Source organism: Lissotriton vulgaris, chromosome 5, assembly GCF_964263255.1.
Source record: "Lissotriton vulgaris chromosome 5, aLisVul1.2, whole genome shotgun sequence".
Lineage (NCBI taxonomy): Eukaryota > Metazoa > Chordata > Amphibia > Caudata > Salamandridae > Lissotriton > Lissotriton vulgaris.
Window position 1 is genome coordinate 1320392376 of NC_141693.1, and position 27357 is coordinate 1320419732.

General features: G+C 43.2%; 1 protein-coding gene across 1 annotated transcript in view; it reads left to right on the plus strand.

Moving 5' to 3' along the window:
* Positions 1 to 27357, plus strand: part of ZNF76 (zinc finger protein 76) — a 233896-nt gene that overhangs the window by 188976 nt on the left and 17563 nt on the right. The window contains exons 11-12 of the mRNA XM_086923235.1: positions 5811 to 5965; positions 17788 to 17952. Of these exons, the coding sequence (XP_086779361.1) occupies positions 5811 to 5965; positions 17788 to 17952 (320 nt within the window). The remainder of the gene's footprint in view (positions 1 to 5810; positions 5966 to 17787; positions 17953 to 27357) is intronic.

The following is a 27357-nucleotide window of genomic DNA, read 5'->3' on the forward strand; positions in this document are numbered from 1 at the left end:
AAACAAAGAAAGACTGACACCTTGCCTTTAAAGGCATTAGAGTAGGGGTACCGTGCCTTTAAGACCTGAAGGCGACCCCCTGCTCCCATGATGCACCATAGGCGGAAGTTGGGTCAGTTCTTTTTGGAGGTGCATGAGACCTGAATAGATCCGTAGTAACATCTCATAACTTTACGATAATGCTCGTCCGGGGAGGTGGGCGGGAGCTTATGACTTTGAGTATACCCCTAGATGAGAACTAGAATTACAGGTAAGTAACTAATCCTTATTGCGATCACCATTACACATAAGGAACCTACAGCCCTGAAGAGTCGCATCTTCCACACAGTGTGACGAAACACGTGTCGGCTGGCTTATGTCAAAATGTACTAATCAAGATTGACTTATAAATCTATTCTTCATGCAAAATTTGGAGTTTGACCTTCATTCCTTCAATCCTAATGAACATTGCCTCAAATTTTTGGTTCTGACATCAGGACCTATTATTCTATAACGTGTGCACAGAACCTTGTATTTATTTGAAATAACTGGGATACCTGGCCATTAAGTTTCATACAGGCCCTCTTAGTGTCATAATTAGCCATAATTCTAGCAACAAATCTAGGCCCAAGGCCCACACCTTCCGAGTCCAGCCACATTAAGTGCCAGTCCACACAGTTGAAGTCTTTTTCTCCCTTTAAATTTCGTATATGTTTGTTTGTATTTGTATTTGTATTTATTTATTTGTAAAGCGCTAACATTCATCCTTGGGAGGACATACTTATCGATAAGGTGAACTACCCTATTATCATGTACCGGTCTTTCCCTAATAAAACCTGACTGCTCTGGGTGAATAATCCTGAGAAAGAGGTCCTCCAACTTGTTCTCTCGGATTTTCGTGTATAATTTAGTGTCAAGATTAAATAGAGCAATGGGCCTGTAGGAGGCAGATTTGTATGCATCTTTACCAGGTTTTAAGATCACAGTTATCACTGCTTAAGTCATGGAGGGCTTCACTGTTCTGTTAAGCGAATGTGTTGAATAAAGAAGTTAGTATGGACGCCAACTTACTTGAAAATGTTTTATACAAGGCCCCCTGTTAGACTGCCTGGATCCCAGGTATTTTCTCTGTTTATTGTGGGCTAGAACTGGCTTAACTTCTTAGTTTGATATGGATGTGTTCAGGTAATCGGCACAGCCTGGTCGGATTTCGGTAACGCAAGCATTCTTTGTACAGTATCGCTGAGAAGCGAAATGAAATGTTCCTGCTTCGAACAAGTTATGATAAAATTTTCTACATGTCCTGTATCTATACATCGTTGTGCTCTGATCTTCTTCTTCCATTATTGCTCCAGGATGGGTGGAGTTGATTTATCCGGTAGGTTTTGTCCCAAGAATCTTGGTTGCAGCATCCTATGTTTAACAATTGGTGCATTTTATCGTAAAATGAAAACGTCAATTTATATTTGATGCCATTAATTTTAAGCATATCCATGATAGAATGAAAGTTTTTGTTTTTGTAATCTATCTGAGGAAAATGGAAAGCTCTTGTAAGGTGGCATCTTTTCATCTACAAGTTGCTTTTATTATCTCTTCCTTTACAGTGAATTGGTAGAGTTTAGCTAGTATGTCTCTGGGACGCTTCTGCATTGTGCTCTCTGTGGTCTATCTCTTCTTTTTAGATTGGTTGCTTGTTTCTCCTAGGAGAGAGGAGAACAGCCTTGCTACAGAAGTCTCCAGGTTGGTTACCTCTGCTCATTCCTGTAGGCCTTCAGATAAAAAGGTTCTCCCTAAGAGAGCAGTTTTAGAGTTCTTAGCACCTTGCTTAGCACCTTGCACCTTGCTTCTGTGGTCGTTGCCAGTCTTTCGAATTCATGTTCATACCTCACCGCATTATGGTTCTCCATCTTAGCTTCTAGGTCCATCGTCCTTGTTCCCAAAAAATAGTCTGTTCTCAAGGCTTTAAGTTTAGTGCTTTAGTCTTCTTTAAATGCCTGTATATCTCAGTCAATTTACATTTTAGGTTCTCTTCTTAACATGGCTAGGTTTTCCAGCAAGTCTGCTTTCATCGGTGCCGTGTTTTCTAAGGTTTTCCTTCTAGGAAGTTGGTCCTCCTGTGAGACATGAGCAAATGGAGTGGCAAAAAAGCTCAGCAGGATTTTCTGTGCATTCCCTCATCTGGTCACCTTTACTATGAGCGCATGTAGTGTGAAGTGCACTGTTTGATCTTAAAAGAGAATCTGGCATTATGTTTTTCTCAATCCAATTTTAAACATTCTCTCCCTTTCCTTCTCCTCCCACAATCCGCTTCTGCTAGGCTGGATGATTGTTCTATGGTAGAGAAGCAAAGACTCATTGTGGCTTTTGCGGGAGAAAAGGACACATGTCCTAGAGACTCCCTGGAGCACTGACAGAAGATTCATAGACAAGTTCCCTGCCCACTACATTGCAGAGTATCGCAAGTCATCCTCTGGAATGCAGTGACATGGAATAAGGATACGGTAAAGACTGGTGCTGATTGTATGTGTGACAATGTACTGATTGTGCGTGGAGGTGAGAATGCAATCCTTACTAAAGGAGCAGTACTAATTTGAAAGGGAGAAATGCTCTGCTGGTGACCCCACGTGAACAGCCACTAGAGACGCTAACCTTCGCTCCCTAGGGCCACTATGAAATTTAGCCACGGGCTTGAGTTGCTGCAACACCAACTATGGACAGGAGATGCATTTGCTTCAGTTATGCCTATTGGAGAAGCCAGATCCAATATTATGGTGATGATGGCAGTCAATAAAAATTAAAGTCTAAGACTTATTGTCAATTAAGCCTTTCAAGAACGATAAGGAGTCCCAGAATTTACTGCAGCCTACCCAGACACGTGCCAGAAGTAGTTCATTTAGATATTGCCAATAATCATCTGCAGGTAATAAAGGAGAAATTGATCAAATATGTTCAAACTACAAATTTTGCTTTCAAAAAATCAAAGAAGACCTGCCTTCCCTGGCAGAACAGTCTCTGATTTCCCCCAGCCATGTCCCCAAAGTAGAGCAGATGACTACCACCATAGCAACAGGTCACATTTTTTTTCGAGGTTATAAAGGTTTCAGGACTTGACAGCCACTACCTTGCAAATAAGAACAGAATTCAGGCAGGTTACGATATTCACTCACCGAAGATCACGTTGGTGGTTCCACTCTTTCTCTGTAATCTTTCGCTGGAAAGAGAAAAGGTCTAGAATTTCTACACAGGACACTGAAACAAATAGAAATGCCGATGGTATAAATGTGGCAGTGGAAAAACCTCTATAGCAATGATTCAGATCACAAAGGAGGATGAGGCTTTTTACGGAAGCAGTGGAGGCTATAGCAGACCTGCTACAGCATCTTCAAGAAATCAGGCCCTGAGAAATCTGCACCAAATTCTTGAAAACTAGGAGTACCACTCTAGTCTTATAAGCTACATATTTGTAAAATCAATGGACACAGGGTATAGGGCAAGAACGACTGCACCTATCCCCTAAGTAGGGTAGGGTATGGTAATTCGGTTGGGTGCCAAGTACCTGAGATGCAATACCCTTACACCTCCTATGGAACACTCCACAAAGCAACACTTAACAAGCAATGATCCGGCACTCCACTCAATATTACAGAGCAACTTATAAAGCGACAAATTGACAGAAACAGAAAAAGCAGGTCGTAGTTTGACTTCTTTATTCAAAAATTCTTCCTTAATATCACACGAAGTAGCCAACACGTTTCGTCTTTACGGACTTCTTCAGGGCCAATTAGTTCTTGTTATATCCTTTACAAACTCTAGATAAGGTAGTTGTTTAACCATGATGGCGTAGACTCTATCAATGGTTTTCAATAGTTCCCTTGAAGGAAAGGATGCATTGGAGAAAACGTGTACTATGAAGGTGGCTTCAGAAGTGACATCTATTCATCATCATCTGCATCGCATTCAAATATAAAAACTTTTATATCAAATACCAATTCTGTCCTCTTCAGACAGCATCCAGGCCATATTCCGCTTGCTGTGGAATATGGAAGAAGTCCAACTACGACCTGCTTTTTCTGTTTCTGACAATTTGTCTCTTTATAAGTCGCTCTGTAATATTGAGTGGAGTACCGGATCATTGCTTGTTAAGCTACATATCTGTACTGCTACCATTTGAGGTTCTAAGGTGGTTAAAGGTAGGTGAGGCAGATGTTGTTAATTAACACAGTGTGGTTAGATGTGGGTTCCCCTGTAGGGGTTGAAACAATTGGTTGCTGTTCGTATTTTACTTCATTTGGAGAATTCTATGTTTTGTAATGCTGGAGCGGTTTGTCTACATAGTGAATGCTCCACATGGCTAACGGACATTGTTAAAGTACTTCAGTTTACTGCACCACAAAAAGGCACGTGTAGTCTTATTGCACTGACATTCGCCCACTAATGATTATAATTGTGAGTATGAACGTAAAGGGTCTACCACAAGTGTAACTTAGCCAGGCATTTTTCTGAGGTGTTAAGAAAACTCACAGTTTTCATTATTAATTGGGTGAAGGGCAGTAAGTGTCATGGACTGCGCGACAGCTGCTATAAATATAACACAGGTGCCCAGATGCCCATTCAGGAAAAACGTCTTTTGAAAAAGACTAATTCCACCATGGATCCAAAGGTTCCCAAAGCAAATCTTCTCCATGGGAACTTACAAATCAAGGGGTGTTGGGGCACTTCTGATATCCAACTGGTTATACTGCACGATAGCTCACGAGGTGGGAAGAGATCCCGGATATTTATTCTCATACAGGGCTTGATGGTATTGGTGATATCTGACATTGATGCATCCAGAAAGGAACACAAAGAGAAGCAGTCACTGATGTTCTGCATGCAGCAGAGGAGGACACAGTGATGGGGGAGATTTCAACTTGGTCATGGATGGGCTTTTGGTCAAATCTTCCCGATGGGCAGAGCAATCTTTGTCACTAATGGAGGACAACCTGAATTAGGTAGAACAGATTGGACTGGTGCACTTATGGTGGTGATAGCACCCTGATCTTATGGATTTCACATTCTTGGCAGCTCTCGAGACCTGCGCCACAAACTAGTTAATCTTTTAGTATCCTCCACTATGCTGCCTAGGAAACTTGACACTGTCTGATCATGCTTCAATTTCACTGATATTTTTCGTTTCCAAGATGGTCTGTGGGGACAAACCATGTAGATTGAAGGATAACATTCTAATTAGTAAAGCAGTAAAGAAAGAAAGGCACAATTGCATAGGTTTGTACTTGGCCAAAACAAGATTACTAAATTGTACATGAATACTCTTTGGGATGCACTGAAAAGCACCTAAAAAGTGATAAATGATAATGATTTCTTTTTAAATGACCTAGAAAAAAATGGATGAGAAAAACAGAAATAATCTCATCTATGGAAACTAGAGGGTATCCGCAAAAGGACAAGTTCCATTAAGATCTGGCATAAATTAACGATGCTTAGAGTACAGGTGAGAATGCTGGATACTGATAATGCAGATTGATATGCTAAAACAGCTATTTTACTGTGGTGTGTGTTTGTTTGTTTGTTTGTTTGTTTTTGAGAGTATGTTTCTTGATCTGCATGTCATTGCTGTTTGGCTTTTGCCCAGTTTTAATGTATTACCTTTGGTGAGGAGGACACTTCTCTGGCTATCACAGGGGAGAAAACATACCTCATTAAAGGAAAACTGTGGAGTGGTGTGGTATGAGTGTTCTGAAATGGCGGAATGAACGATATGGGGTGGTGCACAACCTTATGGTTAAGTATGTGATAATTGATCTACTTTTGTGTTTCTTGCATGTTTTCAGCTGAGGGGAACATCTCCTCACCATTCAAAGGCCAGAGAATTGCTTTCCTGTCTGAGGCTGGGTCAGACGATGGCTTTCCTGGGCATGTTACCATGGTGACGCAGGATGGAATGGAGCCCCAGGTTGCATTTGTCACACAGGATGGATCCCAGCAGGTGCAGTATGGTGTGGGAGTGGTTGGCATTCTTTAGGTGACGCCCTACACCTACCTCGACTGAATTGCCTGATGACTAAGAAACCTATTGTGGGTCCACTATATTTCAGATCCTTGTCACCAAGCCCCTTAAATGACCAGCCCATCTCATTGGTGGCACAGTTCCTGTGTGGCCCTTGTCCAGCCTCCTCCTCAACCCCGAAGGGAGACAAATTGGGAAGGAAAGTGATATAAGAATCAACAAAGTTGCTTGTTAAACCTCTGGAATTAAGTTATGGTCATTACTACATGTCTTGCAAGGATCCCTATTGAGAGTATATATAATACAGACTGCGTTGTTAGCAGACACAAAGTGTAAATACTATTTGGGTAGAATGTTCAGCAAATGTTTGTGACCTATTACAAATGACACAGAATCGAATATCTACCCCATTTCTACCCAAAAAGATTGATTTGTTAATAATAATGTGCATTTATGAGAAATATATACTTTTTTTTATTGTCTACCATAACTCAAGTATCCCTGTTTCTAGCCACAGTTCGGAAATTTCGCGGTTCAGAAATGCAATACATCTTAACCCTGGTTTCACGAACGAAAGTAGTATCCTACAAAAAAGTATTGATATCATACCAAAATATTAATGACAGATTTTCAGTTTTTTTCACACAGGCCTTATTCTGTATTAGACCCCAGGTTTTGTACAATAATTATATACGTGTGTTTGAAGTGAACCTATGCTATCTTCTTAATTGGATGTTGAATAACGGACTTAATACATAAATGGATATTTCATCATCGTACCATGTTAATCTTGGATTTATCATTTCACTGGCTAAGACCTGACTCACTGTCACAATGGATATAATGAACAACATTCTTAGTTTTGTTATCTTTTTTATATTATATTTTTTTATATTATTATTTATTTAGCATTTCTCAACCTACACACATGCATTATCATTGCAAAGATCTTCATATCAAGCCACGTGTACTTTCGCACCCACACCATTTCAAAACATTGAACACACTCTCTAGTGACCACAATCAACCCCCAGTAAAACAACGGACTGCTGGAGCAACCATGGATCCTCCAGTTTGATAGATGGCCTTCCCAGATCCAGATGAAAGGACACCCATATACAGAAGTCAGTGGTAGTTAGCAATATTAAAGTAGAACACCATATGCGAACTCCTATTCTGTGTTCCATAAACATGCTTCATAGTTGTCCATTAGTATTAAAAGTGCTTAGTTTGAGAATATATGAAAAGCTTTTCCCTGTTCCATGGGTGGCCATCAGTATGCAGAGCCACAGCAAAAATGGGGCTGGGATTGCAAAGAAAGAACGAAAGTGTAAAATACAGTATTAGCTTTGGTCTAAATAAACCACAGAACTAGACTCTTTAATGCACAGTCACTGCAGCGCCTTGATAAAAGGTATGGTTTTACACACACTTTAGTAGACTACACTTAGCTAATTGCAGGTAGGAAACTTTATTTGGAAGGTTTCCGAGTCGGGCACTGTTTTGTATTATTAAATGTACTCATGCTGAGAAGTAGATCACAGTTGTACAGAATTCACAGTGTACCAGCAATCGATGAACTAGCCCTGGCAGGGTCACTTCCAAAAGAAGGTGCCACACATTGATTTTGGACAGAAAGGTTGTCAGCAACGTTAGTTATGTTCCCTAAGGAACAGACGGCAACAGGTTTGTATTCGTTCCTGGATTCAGCACTATCAAATGCTCTGAAGATTCCATATGGCTACATTTTAATTAATCGATTTTGGAAGGAACATAGATGGGTCTCCTAGTTCACTTTTGCACTAGAATGTTCTCCCAGGTAGTGTCTTTATACCCACTTATGTCTCGAACACTGAACTTGTTCTTTGCTCATAGTTTGTATTTCTCCGTTTATAGTATTGAAAACACTTCTGCAAGTTATAGTGGTATAAATGAATGTCCCAATATAGTGCAGCATACTATTTTCATGTAACTGCTGTGGAGGCAAAAGTTCCAACATACTTTGCCCTTTTAGCGTAATTTAGCCTTTGGCCTGTGATTTGACATATTCAAACATAACATTAGCTAAGCGATTTGGCACTGCAGCGAACTTCAAGAAGCATTTCATGTTGGGACAAAAAGCATTGTCCCCCTACCCTCACTTAAGAATCCCCCCTTAGAATCCACCTACCTACATTTTACTAGGTTCAGTCTTTCCTTCCTGGTTTTAAGAGGAAGTAGGTTCCCATGTAAATTAACGGCACAACCTCAATGTGTTCCATCAGAAGTCCGTAAAAGAAATTGGAGTGGAGATGGAAGCCTAAAAAAGATGTTTTTACAAGTTCATAGACTTCTTGCAACTAGAGATTTAAGTTTGGTGCTCTTCAAATTTTGCGAGTAATCTTTGATTCTCATGCCCAAATTATGGTAGTAACATAAGAGTGCTTTCCTAGGAGCTTTCATGTATGAGGACGATCTTTATGAATTTTCCTTTCCCTTGAAGACTTGGTAACACTTTATTTTTAGGCCAACAAGCTGTTTACTGGCTACCTTAAGAACAATGATGATGTTGCGTACAAATCCGTCTTTCTTCCCTGGAATGGGTTTGTGATTTCACCGTACATAGAAGTTTGCACGTTCCTTTTTGTTTCAAACTGTGAAGAATGACTGAGCAGACTGTACATGTGTTTTAAGCACAGCTGTACAACTAAATGCAACACATTCAGTCCTCTAGTAATTCCGATATTTGAACTGACACATGCAAAAGTAATGCAGAAAAGCATATAAAGAAACTTTGAAATACTTGTCAAGAGAAAAACAATGAGACAGGATATTGACACGTACGTTTACTGTATCACAGTCATTATTCTTAGGAGATTGTGGTTTGCCCGCTCAGCAATATTAGGCAAGTAAACATCAGTCTTGTAAAAGAGTGTATATTATTTGCGTCATTACTGCCTCCTACTTTAGCTCGTGCTGCACCAGTCTCCAATTTTCTCCCCATGTGGACCATTCTCTATATTTTCTTAAAGCCACGTTGATTTAGATTGAATGCCAATTTTGAAGCACTTTACTTTGTTCAATCCCCTAACTCTACCTTACTCTTCACACAGACCCACACACTCCAGCATGACCTGCCTTTAGTCCACGCCCACCCTTTTATTTATTTTACTCCCAACATCTGGGGTACTTCTTTATGGCCAGTGTTGAAATCCCGTTTTGACGTCTTTCCTTCACATAAAACCCATGTACACTAATTTTGCTCTTGCACTTGTCCATAGCCCAGTACTTACCTTGTGCTTACAGTACATCCCGTATCGTCTCCACTGCCTTCGCTCTACAGCAACCCATTGAAACTGGAAAGAGCTTTGAACATGACATAGTTCCTATCACTGTATCAAACCAGCCCCAGTTCCTATCACGGTATCAAACCAGCCCCAACTAGACTTTTCATCAATCAACTGGTCACAGATTAATATAAAGGCATCTTCAGTGTTTGAAGTCTTGATGCACCAAATTACCTCACAATAATTGGCTGTCGTTATCTGTCATAACCACCACAGGAAACTTTCCATTTGCACTCTACTGTGGGTAAGCTATGGTAGTTACCACATACATACACAGTAAGAGCTGGGCACTATTCTTCAAAGAACACTACAACGGAGTAGCAGCTTACTGCCACTCTCAGAAACCAGCTGGCCTTCTGTCACTCAATGACTGTATCTTCGCTTTTGCCCTGTAAAATGCTCTGCTGTCATTTGGCTGGGCTCAAACTGCACAAATACCACTTACATACACTGTTGTGTTAATTCTAAACCTATATCCATGTGACTCACTAATTATAACACTCTTTAATACTCCACCCCTGCTAAGAACCAAATTATTCCACACCAAGTCACTTGGGTTATGATTACAACCTTATACCATTCCAAAATTCACAAATTGCTCTGTAAAGCCACCTCATTCTAGACTCGCACTACTCGCTAATATTCAAATGCTGATGACCTCAACATGGTTCTGCTAATTAACCTCAGTCTATAGAAGCAAATTCTGCATCTGTAATTTTTGAGACCCAAGTACAGCTATGCCCCATAGCCTCATGCCAGAGGAGAAGCATCCCCTGTGAATGAATCCAGGAATCCATACTTATCTTTGCCCCACCTGGTAGCACTCATAAGTTATGAACTGCTAAGACCTGAAGACAGTTCTACCAATACACTTGGTTTTACTTGGAGGAGCAGCTCACGCTGATATTTCAGGCACTCCTAAAAATTGAAGACTGCTCTACTAATACCGTGCCATCCGGTCAGGCCTTTGAGGTCACACTAACCCATGAGGGTGCAGTGTCATTTTAAGGATTTTTGGAGAACAGAATTTGGGGGCTCATGTTCTGAACAACTTTAATTTCCCACTATTTCAAGTCCACATGACACCAAACAATAATATGTTAACATTTCAGAAACGGGATCACATAAAAACAGTTGAAATTCGCCTTTCCAGTGCCCCAAAAATCCTTAAGATAACTCTGGGTGGAGAAACACAGAGCAGGAGGTAAAGGTAGGCAGAGAGAGGGAGGGATGTTGTTACATAGAAACATCAGAGGTCAAGGTCAAATAAAGAGAATATTCTCCTTCTCAGGGTTCCCTTGAAACGTGGGGACCCCTTTGCAATTGCCCATTTTGCCCATATCTTAAAATGTCTCTATAAGGGTTTGGGAGGATGAAGGATCCTTTTTCCATGTTTTGATCATGGCCCATCTCAACCGTTCTAAAGCACGGTCTCCTGCTAATTGACTACTGAGATGAGATCCTTGCATAGCTATGGCAAGGCCTTGACTGGAGGCATGTTCAGTATTTGAATGCTTTATGCCACCGAACTGTACACAATTTCTTGCATATATTGCGCTTGCAATCATCACAACAGTTATTTACTGCATTTCACTTCATCAGAGTGGAAACTCTATGCCAACCATTCTTACCTACTGACCTTTGAACTAATGATTTTAAACAAATCCTGTAGGATATCGACTAAATGTGTTCTTCATGTTTAGGTCTGTGTGTAAACTTTTAGAATTTATAAAATGCTAATCTTTGGTTAATAGCACAGATTACGAAACTTTTAAATAATTTCAGGTATTTAAAACTGTCCTTTTTTGTATCTCATTTTATCACCAATGTTAAACCTTTATGTAAGGTCTCTCAGTGTTGGCAGATAAAGAAATTGAAGCAAAGAGAGGTCATTCACCAGTGTCATCCAAAAAGTGTGAAGGATGACTGGGTGTCGTCATAGGGTGCACACAACATATTTTGGCAAATGAGAAGAAAACAACTCTCTTGTGCAATAATTTTAAAGACAGTTGTTTTCTCGAGCAATCAGTTGGATAGTTGGTGTTTAGCATAATGACTCTGGAAGGCTTAATCTGTTAAAATACTATGGTATATTCGTGTAGTATTAGTTGATTAATGTTACTATCAAGTAGATTATTTGTACTGTGCTGTTAAAGATCTTTTATCATTGAAAGTACTGTCTTTAGCATATTAATTTGGATGACCAATTGAAGTTACTGTGCCAGACAACAATTAACAAACTACAATTTATTATAGACATTATTCCTGTAATGGATTAATGTCGGATGAGCCCTGATTCCACTGTGGCGAAGTCATGTTCCTGCCGTACACAGTATAGTACATGCTCCTCCAGCCAGTACCTCGTGAGCTACGGGTAACTCTCCAGCTACCTGTAATTAGCTCTCCTGTGTGCATCTCATCCTACTAAATTAGAAGCTTTTGTTTTATTGAATAGTATGTGTTCCAAAATTGTAAATGTGTATTCAAGATGAAAAAGTGTGCATTTTCAAATCCCATAATATTCAAAATATATGGAAAGCTCATATTTGAATCATAAATCATGCAACGTTGGTACACTTATTACTAATATTATGTTGGAGCTATGGGCATTGCAGCTCAGGGTGTCATGTATTACCCTTGTAGAAGCATTCCAAATTAACAAAGCCCTTTTAGGTCGAGCCAAGACAGTGCTTGTTAGATCACGCCTAGACAGTTCTGACCTGTCTCTTTGAGACATAGTGTATATACTTTATGGGGTTACAGCCCGCTGATTTCTTTTCATTGTTTTATTTCAGGTTTCCTTAAAAAAATCCTTGCTTCCAATTGGTTAATCTTTCCTATTCGTCCCTCCTTTTCGTCGATTGTTCACTCCCACGGAGAAGCGCCCCATTACTTGTAGCTTTACACTTGTTCCATTTGAGCCACTGCTTCTGGGACTACTTTTTCTTTGTTGCTCCAAGCGTTTGTTTGTTTTTAGATGATGGCTATTTTGTTTTCACCCTTCTCTCCTGTGTGCTTGAAGAGGTACTTATTTTTTTACTGTATTCCTTTAAATCACCGCATCTCCCCTTGTTGCTCCCATCACCACCACCCACACAATGCTGCTTACATTTTATAACATCTTTCTTAATCTCCCCGTGTCGCCCCTCCCACCTCCACCTGCTACTCGTCACTGCTTGCCACACCAAAACCTTCCTCCCTCCGACCCTACTTTGACCATTTTCTTAGTAAGCACTCGTGTTTCCAAGCTCAGGCGGCCCAATAATTTTTTTTTTATCCAATCCTTGTGTTTTCAACCCCCAGACTCCGACAGCCCTATAATTCATTTTTATTCCAACATAATGCGCCGTGCTGCATATAGCGGCTTCACAAGCGCTCGCGTTTCCGAGCTCCGAAGGCCCTGAAAATCTTTTTGGAAAAGTGCCACAGTATGTGTAAACAGAACAGCACCGATCTGCTGGAGGTATTTATTTGTTTAATCGATTTCGTCCCATTTTAGTTTATTGTGCCCTGCTTTTATGAAATCCTTTTTGTGGTCGATGAACTCTGCCATGCGGGACCTGTGGCATGATTACTGATGGTTGTAATGTTGAAGCTACACATCGCCCCAGTAGTCTTACTGTGCTCTGAGGTTTACACAATTCCACAGTCAGATTGTGGCACGCCCTACCCCACCTTTTCCAAGCAGAGGTCTCATACTTGCATGAGCTCATGAACCCTTTCATGCAGAGTGCCAATTGGTTACACAAGCATCTGCTGCAGTGTTGCTCAGTGCATCACTGTGGCGTACGGCTAGAACGGCCAGCATTGAAGCTAGCGAACCAGGTTTGAGTCTCGGCCAGAGGCTCAGCATCCTGTGATTCTGGGCTAATCATCGCCCTCCTCCCCTGCATGCCTGCAGAGGTACTCATTTTTATTTATATTCCGTAAATCACTTCATTTTCCTGTGCCATTCCCCCGACACCCGCATGCCGCTGCTTGTGTGATTGGTTACAAGTGCAGCATACTTCTGTGGCTTTGCATACGCACTGTCTGACTGACGTACAGCCTGAACAGAATCACTCTTTTACGTTTGTCGAAACATATTTTTCGCAATTTTAATTTGTTTCAAATGTCCCTATTAGTAGATCCCAAATGTTGGCATGCCCGTTTGCCTGATTGGAGATCTTCCAACCATAGTGGGCTTGCAGATGAAAGTCAATTTATTATGTAATGTGAAATTTGAGTGCTTTCGATCATCCTTTCATGAAAAAGAATGCACAGAATTAATTAGTGTCACTAGCATAATCCTGGGACCACACAAAAGGACGACCAATGCACTCAATACTACACTGCAGTGCTTTACTATTGTAGTTCAGAGAGCTCACAAGTCCTGCCAGTTCACCTCAATCTTGCCTGAAGTCACCCCTACCACTTTAGCTCAGACTTCAGTGCCCCGTCAGTGCATGTCCTTTATGTTCTATAGCATGGTTGAGGGACCACACAAAGCTCTCTGAGTGCACTTTGACGCAGTCCCACAGCCCCATTTGTTTCTAGGTTCTGGACCACGCACCCTTCAATGTGCTTCACTTCTTATACGCAACAGCCCTGCTAGTTGAACTGCGATTGATTTTCCATTGCTTACTGTTTCCAGCTGCAGACTTACATTGTGTTATTCTCATAAGCAATCTGATTGCACATGTACTGGGCCCCTGAATCAGACCTATTCCTGACCTACACCATAACGCGTAGCCTCACTGCTTTAGTAGCTGGTCCAGCACTTAACTCTGTTTGTCTACCTCCATCTCAAATCTCAACACTTCTGCTATGCTGATGCTGAGATCAATGCATAACTTTGTCAGTGGATCTGTATCTTCTCTTAGTGCCGCATATTTTAGACTGGGCGGAGAGTGGAGTATTTCAAAGAGTTTTTAAACACTCTCCGCAGTATTTGCTTCCAACACTAAGAACTATGTGCAGCACTGTCCAAGAAAGCCACATGTGACTTTAAATGCTGCTGAACAAACCTGTATTCCAGTAATGGCAGAGGCACTCCTCAGCGATGCACCTCAATCTGACCCAAGCACTCTGCTACTCTTAGGCTAAGATTCCTTACCACCCACTCCCCCGTCACCCTCACCTTGCACACATGCAACTCTGCCAATGTGCCTCCTTCTTGACCAGCAGCACTTGCTAAAGTTAATAAGATTACAATATTCCTTTAACCCGTTAGACGCTATTGACGGAACCGTTCCGTCATGGCTCGCGGGTGAGCTGTGCTCATGACGGAACGGTTCCGTCACGGCCCGCTCGCCGCGCCTGCGCAGCGCTGATTTCGCGCCTGCGCGGCGCGTTTCATTAAGCAGGCGGGGCCGTGACGGAACCGTTCCATCACAAGCACAGCTCACCCGCGAGCCGTGACGGAACGGTTCTGTCACCCGCGCAGGTGAGCCACGCGCCCCTCCGCGACCGTTAGCGCTGCGGCGAAATAGCCGCCGCAGCGAAGGTTATAAAAAAACACATTTTGTTTACAAACTCACAACATACATGTCTAATCTGAAGTTTTCTATGTACAACACTCATGATATTAGTAGCTTGATTTGTATTGAACATAAGTAGCTCTTGCTAGCAAAAACGTCGAAGACCCCTGGTATAGTGTTTCAGTGGGCTGTTTTTTTTCTGGTTACACTTGTTCTTGTTTTAATTTACTTTCTACACCATTGAGTCATGAAAATGTTAAGATCGCTGTCTCTCTAACTGTATTTCACACCCTCTGTAGCTCATTATATCACCTCTTAATATCTTTCTGACTCTTTTTCTTTAGCTCTTTAGCTTTATCTCCAAGCCCCAAATGAAAAAGCAGGATGCAGAGGTTAATTTTGTAGTAGAGTCTTCTCACTGTGATCTTGTTTTGAATAGTCTTATACAAGACGGTTACGGTCCGAAAGTTGCAGCCATGTTTGCATCTTTCTATACACATAATATGTAGAAGTGCAAATGCACATAACTTAGTACTCATTATACAGACATTTGAAAGATATTAGGTTATGCAGATTTGTAGAGAGCACTATCACCCGGGAGGGTATCCTGGCGTGAGTTGGTGTGAGTTTAGCCAATCCTATGGCCTACCCAAGAAACAAGATATTCAGCTTTTTGTGGGATTCAAAAAGTGAGGAGGAGGCTCTTATCTGTAGTGGCAGGTCATTCCACCCTTTAGGAGTGATGTAGGAGAAAGTTCGACCTTTTAATCTGGTTTTCCGTTTCATCGGATGTGTTCAAGTAAGAGTTCAGATGAGGGGAGGTGTCTAGAAGGTTTGTGAAAGCAGATGAGATTAATGAGGTAAGATGGGCCAGTGTTATATGATGCCTTTAAAGTGTGGGTGAGGAGTTCGAATTTTGCTTGTTTGTATATGGGGAACCAGTGGAGCTCCTTCAGTGTGGTGTGATGAGAGTGATGCATAATAGGTTAAGAGTGATTCTGGCTGCCCAGTATTGAATGGTCTGCAGCCTTTGGGAGAAGTTTTTGTTGTTGATCCCGGCATAGAGGGTGTTAACATAGTGCAGTTTGCTTGTGACGAGGACGGTCATGATGGTTTTCCAGGTGCTGATTGGGAGCCATTTGAAAATCTTCCTCAGCATCTTTCGGGTGTATGGAAGCATGAGGTGGTGATGGGCTGAATTAAGCAGTCATGTTGAGTTTCCTATTGATGAAAATCCCAAGGTTCTTGCTGTGGGGGGTGGTAGGGATGTCGGTCCTAGGTCTGTTGGTCACCAGGTGGAGTCCCATGGTGCGGAGCTGTTCCTGAAGATCACGATTTTGATCTTGTCAGTGTTCAGCTTCAGACAGTTGGTTTTCCCCCAGTGGACGATTTCAGTCATGCATGCATTGTACTTTATGTATGTACTTGGCGTCTTGTCCGTGAGGGAGGGAATGAGCTGTGTATCGTCTGTATAGGAAAGGAAGATGATGTTGCGAGAGCGGGTTATGCTAGCTAGAGGGAGCATATGTGCATCCAAGAGGGTTAGAGTCTGGAAGATCCTTGCAGAACTTTGCAGATTAGGTTGCGGGTGTCTGAGGTGTATGATGCCAAGGTGACTGACTGCTTCCTTCCAGTCAGGAAGGAGCAGATCCATTGGAGTGCGTGTCTTAGGATTCCGATGTTGTGTAAGTGTTAGGTGAGGATGGGGTTGGAGACCATATCAAACGCTGCGGAGAGGTCCAGTAGGATAAAGGCGAGCATGTCTCCTCCATCCAGTCATGCAGATTTAATTTGTGGTGACTGAGGGCAGTTTCTATGATTTGATTCGGTTGAAACCAGACTGAGTGGTGTAGCGTAGCTGGTGGTCAATGAGGTGTTTGGTGAAGCATCTATGGCCGGGAGTGGTAGCGGAAAGATCTGTCTGTAGTTGAGTGTTTGAAGTTCCATGAAGGGTTTCCTTAGCAATGGGGGAACAATTGCAGGGGTCCTATGGGGCTTCGGAGTGTATGGGCTTCATTATGGTGGCAGTTTCTTCTGAGTTGGTGAAGGGCAATGTGGTTTCGCATTGGTGCTTTTGATAAGATCAGGAGGTGTTTGGTTAAGATCTCCTAGTTTCTGTTGATATTGGGATTGATGTGGTCCACCAGAATGCCACGTTTGGTGGTCCAGATCATTTGGTTGTAACATCTCAAGGCAGATTTGAAAGTGCTCCTGTCTTCATTGTCATGGGTGATTCTCTATTTGCTATCCAGTTTGCAGTGGCGTTTGATCAGTCTGAGTTCCTCTGTATAACTACTAGCATGTAGCTTGTTGTATTGCTGTGTTTGAGGCCCAGAGAGTCAGCACAGGAGGTGATCCAATTGTTGAAATTCTTGATGGTTTGGGGAGGCAGTTGCTGAAAAGCAGTGTTTACCAAGAAGCCCAGCCTGGGCCCTTCAGTTTACAGCAGTATTAATATGAACCCACATAGATCTATCACAACTCTGACTGCTAGTCCAGGGCACAGGTTATAGGATGATTCAGTGTGCCCCTACAGATCCGGTGTGTATCCAGCACGTATCAGATTCCATTACCACTATGGTACATCAGGAGGTTGGTGTTTTTGGTGTAGAAATATGCGAGTTCTTGTCTGGTCGGGCATGGGGATGTTAATTAGATAGCTCTAACAGTTCATCTTCCTGAAGAAAGGAATGGATAATAGCTTGTAGGATGCAAGTTTGTACCTCAGTAAGAAGGTGACTTGTAGAGGATGATGGAAGGACTGTGTACAGACCAAGTGAAGTGAAAGACTAGGAGCATGGATGGACCCACCTCCTGCCCCTCCCACTCACCAAAAATGGATGGGGAACCCCCTCTTTCCTTGGGGCCCCTTCACTTTTCGTTATGCCACTGGACCTTGTGTACAATGCAAGTGATGTTTGATGCTATCTCTTCTAATGCATATGTCAGATTTGAACAGCTGAGTACTGCCTTGCGCACATTATACAGCTAAACTAACTACTATATTCTGTCACAGGTCAGCCTGTCGCATGAGGACCTGCAAGCATTGGGCAATGCCATCACCATGGTGACGCAAGGCAGCAGTGGTGGCATTACTCTCCTAGGACAAGAAGGCAGCCTGGTCGGATCTACTACACACACCGTCACAATGGTCAGCTCTGACGGAGAGGGGTCTCAGACGGTATACCTAGATTTCTGCACTTTTCCTAGTTGCTTGTTCCCCTTATGAATATTGATGTGCTTCTTGAGCCTGTTTGTGTGCAGTCCATGTTAATGATTCAATGCCTGCTCTTCCTGTATATTGACTACGCTGCTTCGCTGCTTCTAGTCTCTTAGCACTGTGTCTGTGCTCCCTGTATTACCCGTACACCAGTTAGTTCTATACTCCTCTCTATGCAGGAACCATTAACACCCATTGTCCGTACTTCTCAGAGCTTTAAAACATTTATAGCAGAGCCTTTTTTGCTCATACGTCCTGCTACCAAGATGCTCTTTCTTGCTTTTTGTTGACCAGTGGGACCTTATATACCTGTAGTAGCTAGATATAAAGTAGATAGTAACTGCTTAATGTTGTATACCCTTTACGGAAGAAGAGGCCAGACTGGTGCTAACAAAGCTACAAGTGGATAAGGCTAACTGGCCAGGTGCAATACAGCCTTTTAGCCACCTTAATCTCCCTTTTGAGAAAGAAATGGTGCTTGAAGATTAGTGGCTCAATGCAGGGTGGTTGCTGGCAGCTATAAATTGGTGAGCCTGAAGGTTGTATGATTCCAGATCGAAGTCAGTTATTTTGATATATCAAATCTATCTTATTCTTTTATTATTAAGTTTACAAAACTTTTTACAATGTACTTTTTTGTATTCATCGTAAATGTACTTAATATACTTTACTAATAATAATAATTCTTTGTTATAGTTTTTAGATCTATATTTTACTTTAGTTATTTATTTGTGTGTACATGTATTCTTATATGAAGTGTGTGTGTGTGTGTAGTTGGGTGGGTTGGATATATTTCTCTCATAGCCCTGAATAGTCCCGTTCAAGTGCAGGGACCTGGAGCTGTTCTTTAATATGTCTTAAGTGTAGAATGTTGCCTTCCCCCGGGAAGGAATGCAGGACACTAAAGAAATAGAATGATTATACAGCCCATATACCTAGGCTACAATTGGCAGATTCTTCATCATGAAGGCAAAAAATGCCAGAATAAAGTATCTAAGGATATTCCGTGATGACTTGCAAACAGCATAAATGTTATTTTATTTTACTTAGGTATTTATATAGCGCACGTACACCGACAGGTCTCATGGCGCTGGGGAGTCAGAGTGGGGAAGAATTAAGCAGAGTAGCATCTAGTTATAGGCCAAGGTGAACAACCAAGTCTTAAGTTGTTTCCTGAACCGAAGGTAATCAACCTCAAGCATGAGGGAGGTAGGTATTGCGTTCCAGAGCTTCAGACCCAGAAAAGAGAACCGGGTCCCTCCAATTCGTTTACGTCTGATTCTAGGCACAGTCAGAAGATTCTGATGCATAGATCTCAGAGTGCACTGGGGTGAGTGCTTACTGATTAGCGAGGCAATGAATGTGGGGCCAGTTTCTTGAGTAGCTTTTAAAAGAATACAGCAAGTTTTAAACATAGCTTACTGCTCCACTGGGAGCCAGTGGAGATCTTTAAGCAAGGGGGTAATGTGGCAGCGTCTGTCCTTAAAGTAGATGATTCTCGCTGCTTGGTTCTGGATCATCTGAAGACGATGTCTCTATATATAAAAGGGCATTACCGTAGTCCATTTTAGATAGAATAAGGGCTATTGCAAATTGGATACTGGCCTCTTTACTAAAAAAAAGGTCTAATCTTACGCAACTTGCGGAGTTGGACAAAGCAAGCAGATGTAACTGAGCCAATTTGGGCACTCTGAGAGATCAGAGTCAATATGAAGGCCCAGGCTCTTTATCACTGGTTAGGAGTAGTGACCACACCTAACTCAGGGGGCCAGTAGGAGGGAGTCCAGTGAGCTAGTGTATTACTGGGAATAATCATCTTAGTCTTTTCAGAGTTTATCTTTAATTGGTTGTTGTTCATCCAAGTTTTTACATGCATCATTGATCTCCTGACGAAGTCTTTAGATTCAGTGGAGTTCTCCAGGGCAAAGATTAGCTGCCTAGCATCAGCATAATTGAAGATCTTTACCCCCAGCTGCCGAAGACTAGATATCAGGGGGCGTATGTATATGTTGAAAAGAATCGGCGAGAGGGAAGAGCCCTGTGGGACACCACAACTCATTACTACAGTGTTAGATTCAAAAAGGATCTGAACCAGTCAAGTGCCGAACCCTCGAGACCCGCTGCGGCAATGCGGTCCAGCAAAATTTTGTGGGTCACGGTATCAAGTGCCGCAGACTGGTCTAGGAGGATCAAAGCCCAAGTGCAATCAATGTCAGCCTGTCCTTTAAGGTCATCAATAACAGATAGAATCACAGATTCAGTGGAGTGTGCTGGACGGAAGTTTGCCTGATGGGTGTCCAAGAACTTGGTGCCTTCCAAGAAGGAACTAAGACAGGTGGCTACATGAGTCTCCAGCAGTTTAGCTGGAAACGAGAGAAGTGATATGGGTCTGTAGTATCCCTCACAACCCCTTTTTTATGATGGAGATAAAGGAGAGCAGGACAGAGTAGCCTCATAGGCTGTCATTACATGGCCAAAAAAGAGACTGTGCCTTTAAGAACCCAGATACCACCAGTATCCCATAATGCGCAGCAGGTGACAGTTGCTTCAGTTCTTTTGTCCTGCTCTCACTGACAGGACCCTGGAACACTGAGCTCAGCCAATTTTTGGCTTTTCTCAAGCTGAATTTTGGTGACAACTGTTTACTCAATGTCTTTGGTCTCTCCTTGGCTTTTTCAGTTTTTTTTCTCACAGAAATTGGAGGCTTTTTTCACAAGAAATGCCTTTCCTTTTTCAAATAAATGCTCAGCCTGTTGGAGGAAAAAGGCTAAGACAGACCCTCATGATGGTGTATTCTCTGCCTCCCAGAATATCATGTCCTGATTCTTGCCATCACTGCAGGGACTTTTCATTATATTGAGGAGTGAAGAAAACAAGAGTCAGAAGGTGGGACCTCAGGGCGAGGAGAGGGTCAGACCTCTAACAAGGCTCTGTCATCTGACTTTGGTGGGCATGCCAGTAAGAAAATGGCTCAAGAACACCATCGATCCTGGTTGACATTGAGAGCATCAATGTTGAGGAGAGGTATGGCACCGACCTGTTAGCCGTCTATCCAAGGTTGGACGTCGAGCAAGTGCCGCAGATGAGCGTTTAGGCCAGGAGTTTTGACGTCGAGAAATACTCAGTCGACCCGCAGGCTTCGCTCGACATTGAGGCGTTCATCAACAACAAGGCCATCAAGACGGTCGACGTCGAGGTCCATGTCCATGTCGAGACACCATCAAAGTTCGAAGTCGAGGCGCACTTCCACATTGAGGCGCTGTCAGCCATCCGCGACTACAAGCAGACCGAGGTCAGTCAATGTCGAGAACTCTTTTGACATAGTCTAGACTACAGGAGGCAAGAAGAAAGAGAAGATGCACACACTCCTCCCCAGAGTCGAAGTACTCTTGAGCATATTCCCTTTCAGGGGTCCAACCATCTACAGCTCCACCTCCTCCACTACCACCACCTTCTCCAACTCCACCTCCTCCAACGCGCCTTCAGCTCCACAGGCACTGTTCACTCCAGGACCCAGATTTTGTCCCAGGTCAAACCATCATTCTAGGCACTCCCATCATAATGATTCATGATCTCGATCAAGATATCATACGGCCATGTCCTCCACTTCTACTGGAAAATACTCCCAACATTTCAGTGTCACCACATTTCAAAAGCTCTTTGTAAGGGAAGTGACAAAACTTAACATCCTTATGTGAACTCCAACACCAATGACATCAATCATTTTTTAGATTACACCACAGGTCAGCATCAAGAACTTTGCTGCCTTTAGTACCATGTCTCCTTGAACCTTCTATGGATCTCTTCCTGGCACCAGCCTCTGTTAAGCCAGCACCATCTACGCTTCAAACGAAATCCCACCCTCCAGAGCAGGATCATACTATCCTGCGAACAGATCCTACATCAGACTAGGTGACTGTGGTAACGAAAAAGAAGCATTCAAACAAAGAAGAGTACAGAGTTCCTAGGTGAAATATTGGTCACCATTAGAAAGCCATGACTGGTGATGTCTGGCAACGTGTTACAGGGGGTCAGCCAAGGAGGGGGGAATCCCTCTTTTTGGAACTAGGGCTCTCACACACCCAGCAAGCTAGGTGTCATGCTTCATTATATGAGCCTGCTCCTCATTGGGCCGGCTCTGCAATGCCCAACGGGCACCCTTAACGGGGCTCTTTGGCGGAGATCTTTTATTCCTTGCTGTAAGGGTGCAGTGGGTGTGAGGGGCCTAGTCTGGTGTAGATGTGTGCTGTGTGGTTTAAAACAGGTGCGGGAATCCTCTTGAACACTTTATTCTGTTGGGTTCCCTGCCTGAATAAAATAATGAGGGAGGGGTAACGTATTTTGTTTTCTATGTAACAAATTACCTACTCTACTTCCAGATGGTCGACATGTTTCTTGCCCTAGACTTGTCATATAATGATCATTGGCGATTCTTCAGGACCGTGAGCAAACGGTATTATAATACAAACTATCTACAAAGAGTGTGGCAAAGGTCTAATGGTACCTGCCAATGGTATTACCCTAGCGACTTGCCTCCTAGGGATCTGTAACCACCTGTAATAGAAACAAGCAATTAAAAACACAACAGTCATGTTTGTATAGAGTGTATGTCATGGGACGTTGTGCGCAAATTGATTACGGTTGGGTAAAATCACTGTGTTCCTAGTGGGTATCACAAAATTTAGCTACCACCTGGAAACCACAATGCTGCTTCAATATTCACAGCAAAACATATAAAGCACCATGAAAAACGTGAGGGAACTGCACCAAATCACGTGAGTACAGTGATAACTCACCTAGAGTAGTATGAAGTGTGGCTTCATCTGGTGCAGCGGATAAAATGGACACCCAAAAAGTGGTGTCACTGCGGAAATTGGAGGTTGGGAACACATGGAAAGGGAGATCAGCAATCAAGAATATGTAGGTACTGCACTGGTTATAACAAACATGAGGTGAGAGGAGCCACTGCCTCCCAAGAGGTACACAAGAGTAACGGAGTGGATGTACCAAAAAGCCCAATATGTCTAAGCCCAGCGGTGCCCCACAAGTTACTGGACAGGCACAGCCAGTGGTAGGAGCACGGCGCCAGCGCTGTCTGTGATTGAGTGCTCAAGTTGTGCAAATGCCAAGGCAGTCCTTGTAGAGCCCCTGCTTCCCGCACGGGCTGGTTGGAACAGTGGGGGGCGCTTTTGAAAAAAGCACAATGCGGGACCATAATGGTTTCCACAACGAACCACGCCCGTGACATTCAGGGTTAACAAAGTGGCACACTGCAACCTGCCCGATCGCCACGCGTCGAGTCAGGATGTTAGCATACATCAAGGCACTTACCTGTTCCTAATGTGGAACCCGACTAACGACCTACCCGGTCCGCCTCTCTACAGGAAGGTGACGTCGCCTCGGAAACGCAGGGCTTAAGTATCTTGCATGAAAGCGGGAGTCACGGGCACGGCACTAGCGGGGGCGTGGCCTCGTTGCTACACAGTGAAAAAGGATGAGAGGCTTGCAACTAAGTCAGGATACACGGCGGCCATCTTAAGAGTGTAGCTTAGTGCGCACACTGTGGTTCTCTGAGTATAGTTTATAGGTGTGGATTGTGTGTAACCTCATAAATGCCTGATCATATTAAAATGGTCAATGAAACCGTGAGGGCTGGAGTGGGAACCCCGGTTTGCAAAAATTGGTAACATGTCAACACAAAACATGCTTGATATAAAGCTTACTACCCTATGTTGGGCTGTACAGGGGTAAAAGTAAGGAGAGGAAGCAGTGAATACGAGCATGTTGTTACTTTCGGGGCAACTATGAGAATCTACTCGGCGTGTTGTGGCTTATCATAGTCAACCCATGAAGCAAGGTTGGTGCAAGAGGGGGTGACATAGCTGGCTATATCCTGAAGCGGTGTAGTGCACAGTAGTTATGCATATAGCATTAGACTCTTAGCCAAGGAATACAGTCAGATGTTCAGCGAGCTCCAGGGGATATTGTTGTTAAAGCCATGATTCGCTGCATTAAGACGATGTACCCACCTCTGTTCTAGCCTAAATAGGGCTGTTTGTGTAATGGTCGGATGTGCTTCCAGGATGAGCCCCCCGAGGCTCTTCGGAAGATGTTTTTCTTGCTGTAACGTGTGTACAGATTGGTGTTGGTTTTCCCACAACGGATATTGCTTTTGTTTTCCGTTATCCTAGTCTTAGCTACTCTCATGGTCATTCCAACATAGAGCTTCTCGTACGGGCATGTCAGTAAATAAATGCAGCGACTGATGTTGCAATTAGTGTGCCTCATCATTACCCATGTGAAGGTGTCGGATAATTTGATTTCCTTCATTGGTTTGGTTTGCGGGCAAACGGTGCAGGTCCCACAGGGGTAATGTCCGGTAACCGGGGGCAGACCCCATAGGCATCTTTGTGTGATTGTAGATTTAGTACTTGGTCTGGTGTGTATTAGTAGATCTTTGAGATTGTTAGTCCTCTTGAAGGCAAATCGGGGTTACGTTATTTCCAGAGCCCCTGTCTTCAGAATGCCCCAATGTTTGTTTATAGCTTTCTTGATCAATTGGGACCTGGGTGAGAAAGTGGTCACGCAAGTGATGGTGTTGACAGGGACCTGCTCTTTAATTTCTGGAAGCCCATTGCGGTGGTTGTTGCGAGTGCGCTTCATGCAGTTTGTGGTGGTCTTTTTGGGTTATTGTCTCCTCACTAGGTTCGTGGCTAGCAAAATAGCTTCTTTTTTGTAATCCTGTACAGAGGTACAACTTCCTCTCCGGCAGAGCAACTGGCTGAACGGAAGGTTTTCCCTCAGAGTTTTGGGGTGATAACTACTGTATAATAACAGACTGTTAGTATCAGTAGGTTTCTTGTAAAGTGTAGTGTCTAGTCTACCATTGTGGAGTCTGATGGTCAAATCCAGAAATGGAATTTGTGAATTAGAAATGATGTGGGTGAACATAAGATAGTTGTTTTTGGTATTGATCCATTCACAAAATTGGATACAGGTAGGCAAGTCACCTCTCCAAAAGACGAGAATATCGTCAATGTACCTCTTCCATAGTCTCAGGTTGTTGCTATAGGGGTTGCTGGCATGTAGTATCACCTCCTGTTCGAAGGGAGCTATGTAAAGGCATGCCACGCTGGGTGCAAATGTACTCCCCATAGAAGTACCCTGAGACTGATGGCAGAGGTGGTTGTCCAATTCCCAAAATATTTCGGTTAGTGCAAGAGTAGCACATTGCATGACAAATGAGATGGACGCGGGGGATGTCCATTCACCATTTCTCAGGGCAGTTTCAATAGCTGTGAGTGTTTCTCCTTGGGGGATGTTAGTGTAGAGCTGTTCTACATCTATGGTCAACAGAAGGTCCATTTCATCGGTGTCCTCCCAGCCATTAATGATGCGCATAACTTCAGTAGTATCTTTCACATATGCCGGGGTTTGTTGTACCAAAGGTTGGAGGAATACATCACAAAATTTGGAAAGGGGTTCCAAAAGGGACCCGATACCTGACACTATGGGTCTCCCGGGAATGGGGGTGGTTCCCTTCTTGCGACAAAGAAGCAATATGCCACTACTCCCACTTCTACAGTACTTCCTGATATGTAAAGTCGGAAGTTAGACACTGTGGGTCGAAAAATGTGTGGTACGGCAGCAACCACCATTAAAACAGCCAGTGCCACTGCTGTTCTAGGCAGATACGACAGGGCACTGTGGGAATCTATGAACCAGTTTGCGGAACATCTCCCTAGGGATAAGAGGGAAAACTTTGTGGAAATCCTGAATGAAGGATTGCTGGTCTCAAATCAGGTTATTACTGCTGCAGCAGACTTTTTCTCTTTTAGCAGCTCATGACTACTACCATGGCATTACTTTTCGTAGGCGCTCTTGACTTCACCTTCGATCCCCCAAGCCAGAATCGCAGCAAATAATTTCAAATGGTTGCATGTCATTACACCATGTTGTTTTACCACGCATGGTTTTACAGCACTAATATTACCTCGCATACCAATAGTTCGCATTTGTATTGAGTATAATGAAAACGGCCCCCACCACGCAAACAACTAGCATGCGCACATTCAGCACACATACTAATACATTGCTTTTTTTTTTCTTTTTCATTATATATGTAATTTGCTAGTGTCTTTCTCTTGTGAGGGCAAACGTGAAAACACGGTAAGTAGATGTGAAAAGTGTGTTTTAAACGTAATAGTTTAGTGGTTTTAAAAATTCTACCTTCAAGATAGTGGACTTCGATTTGTGAGAGCTACATGTGTTATTTTGAAAGGTAAAAAAGACAATTTATATTAAAGGTTGATTCATGATTTTAAAGCTGTAAATGAAACATTTTCAGGACCTATTTTATGTGTAATATTTGGTTTGAGGCATGTGGGCTGCTGAATTCATATCTGTGCATAGATCGCCACGTAGTGTTGGGTCCGGATCATTGCACATTGTTGTCCTGGAAGAGTCTTCGAAGTATCACGAGATAGGTGGCTCCTCCCCTGGACTACAGTGCGCATGGGCATCCTCTCCATCCTCAGATTGTTTTTTTCCGCCATTGGGTTCGGATGTACTTTCTCAACTCTAGTTCGGAAACTTAGTATTGACTCTTTCCTAAGGCCAAAAAGCCTTCAAAGCGTCTGTATTGTCTCGTTCGGTGCCTGTTCCTTTCCAGTTCTTCGAACCGGACGTCGGAAGCTGGTTCTCGCTTCGACACCACAGGCCCAGACTACAACAACGATGGATCGGAGCCCGTTTAAACAATGCCCCGTCTGTAATTCAAAATACCCCCACATCGATGTGCACCCAACCCAGTGTGCAATAAATGTTTGTCCCCCAAGCACAACGAGGCCAGCTGTATGGCCTGCTCGAAGTTCCGCTCCAAGAAGACGCTTAAACTTCGACGTGCAGCGAGGCAGTCGGCGCCCGAACCGGTCAACATCTTCGAGGCCGGTGACGAAGAAGGTGTCGAAGATGAAGAAGAAGAGGTTCCTGAAGAGCAGTCGGAACCAGCGTCGGAGCAAGACTCCAACTTCGAGGTGGACGAGCAAGCTGAAGAATACGTCCATGAAGAAGACGTTGTCGAGGTAGGGGACGATGAAGGGGCCATCGGAGCCGTCGATGACGACTCCAGTGATGAGCCAGGCCCAACCGCAGTAGCGGGGCCTATAACTGACATTACGCTCCCTACGGCTCCGGTCGAGGCATCGCCGAAAGGCCTTAGCCAAGATCTTTCTACACGTTCTATAGCCCCGCGTCCAAGCCAGGCTAAGAACACATCTAAGGAGCCATCGGTCGATTCCTCTAGATCTAAACCGAAACCAACGGAGCCGAAATCGAAACCAAAACTACTTAAGATGGTGGTCGGTT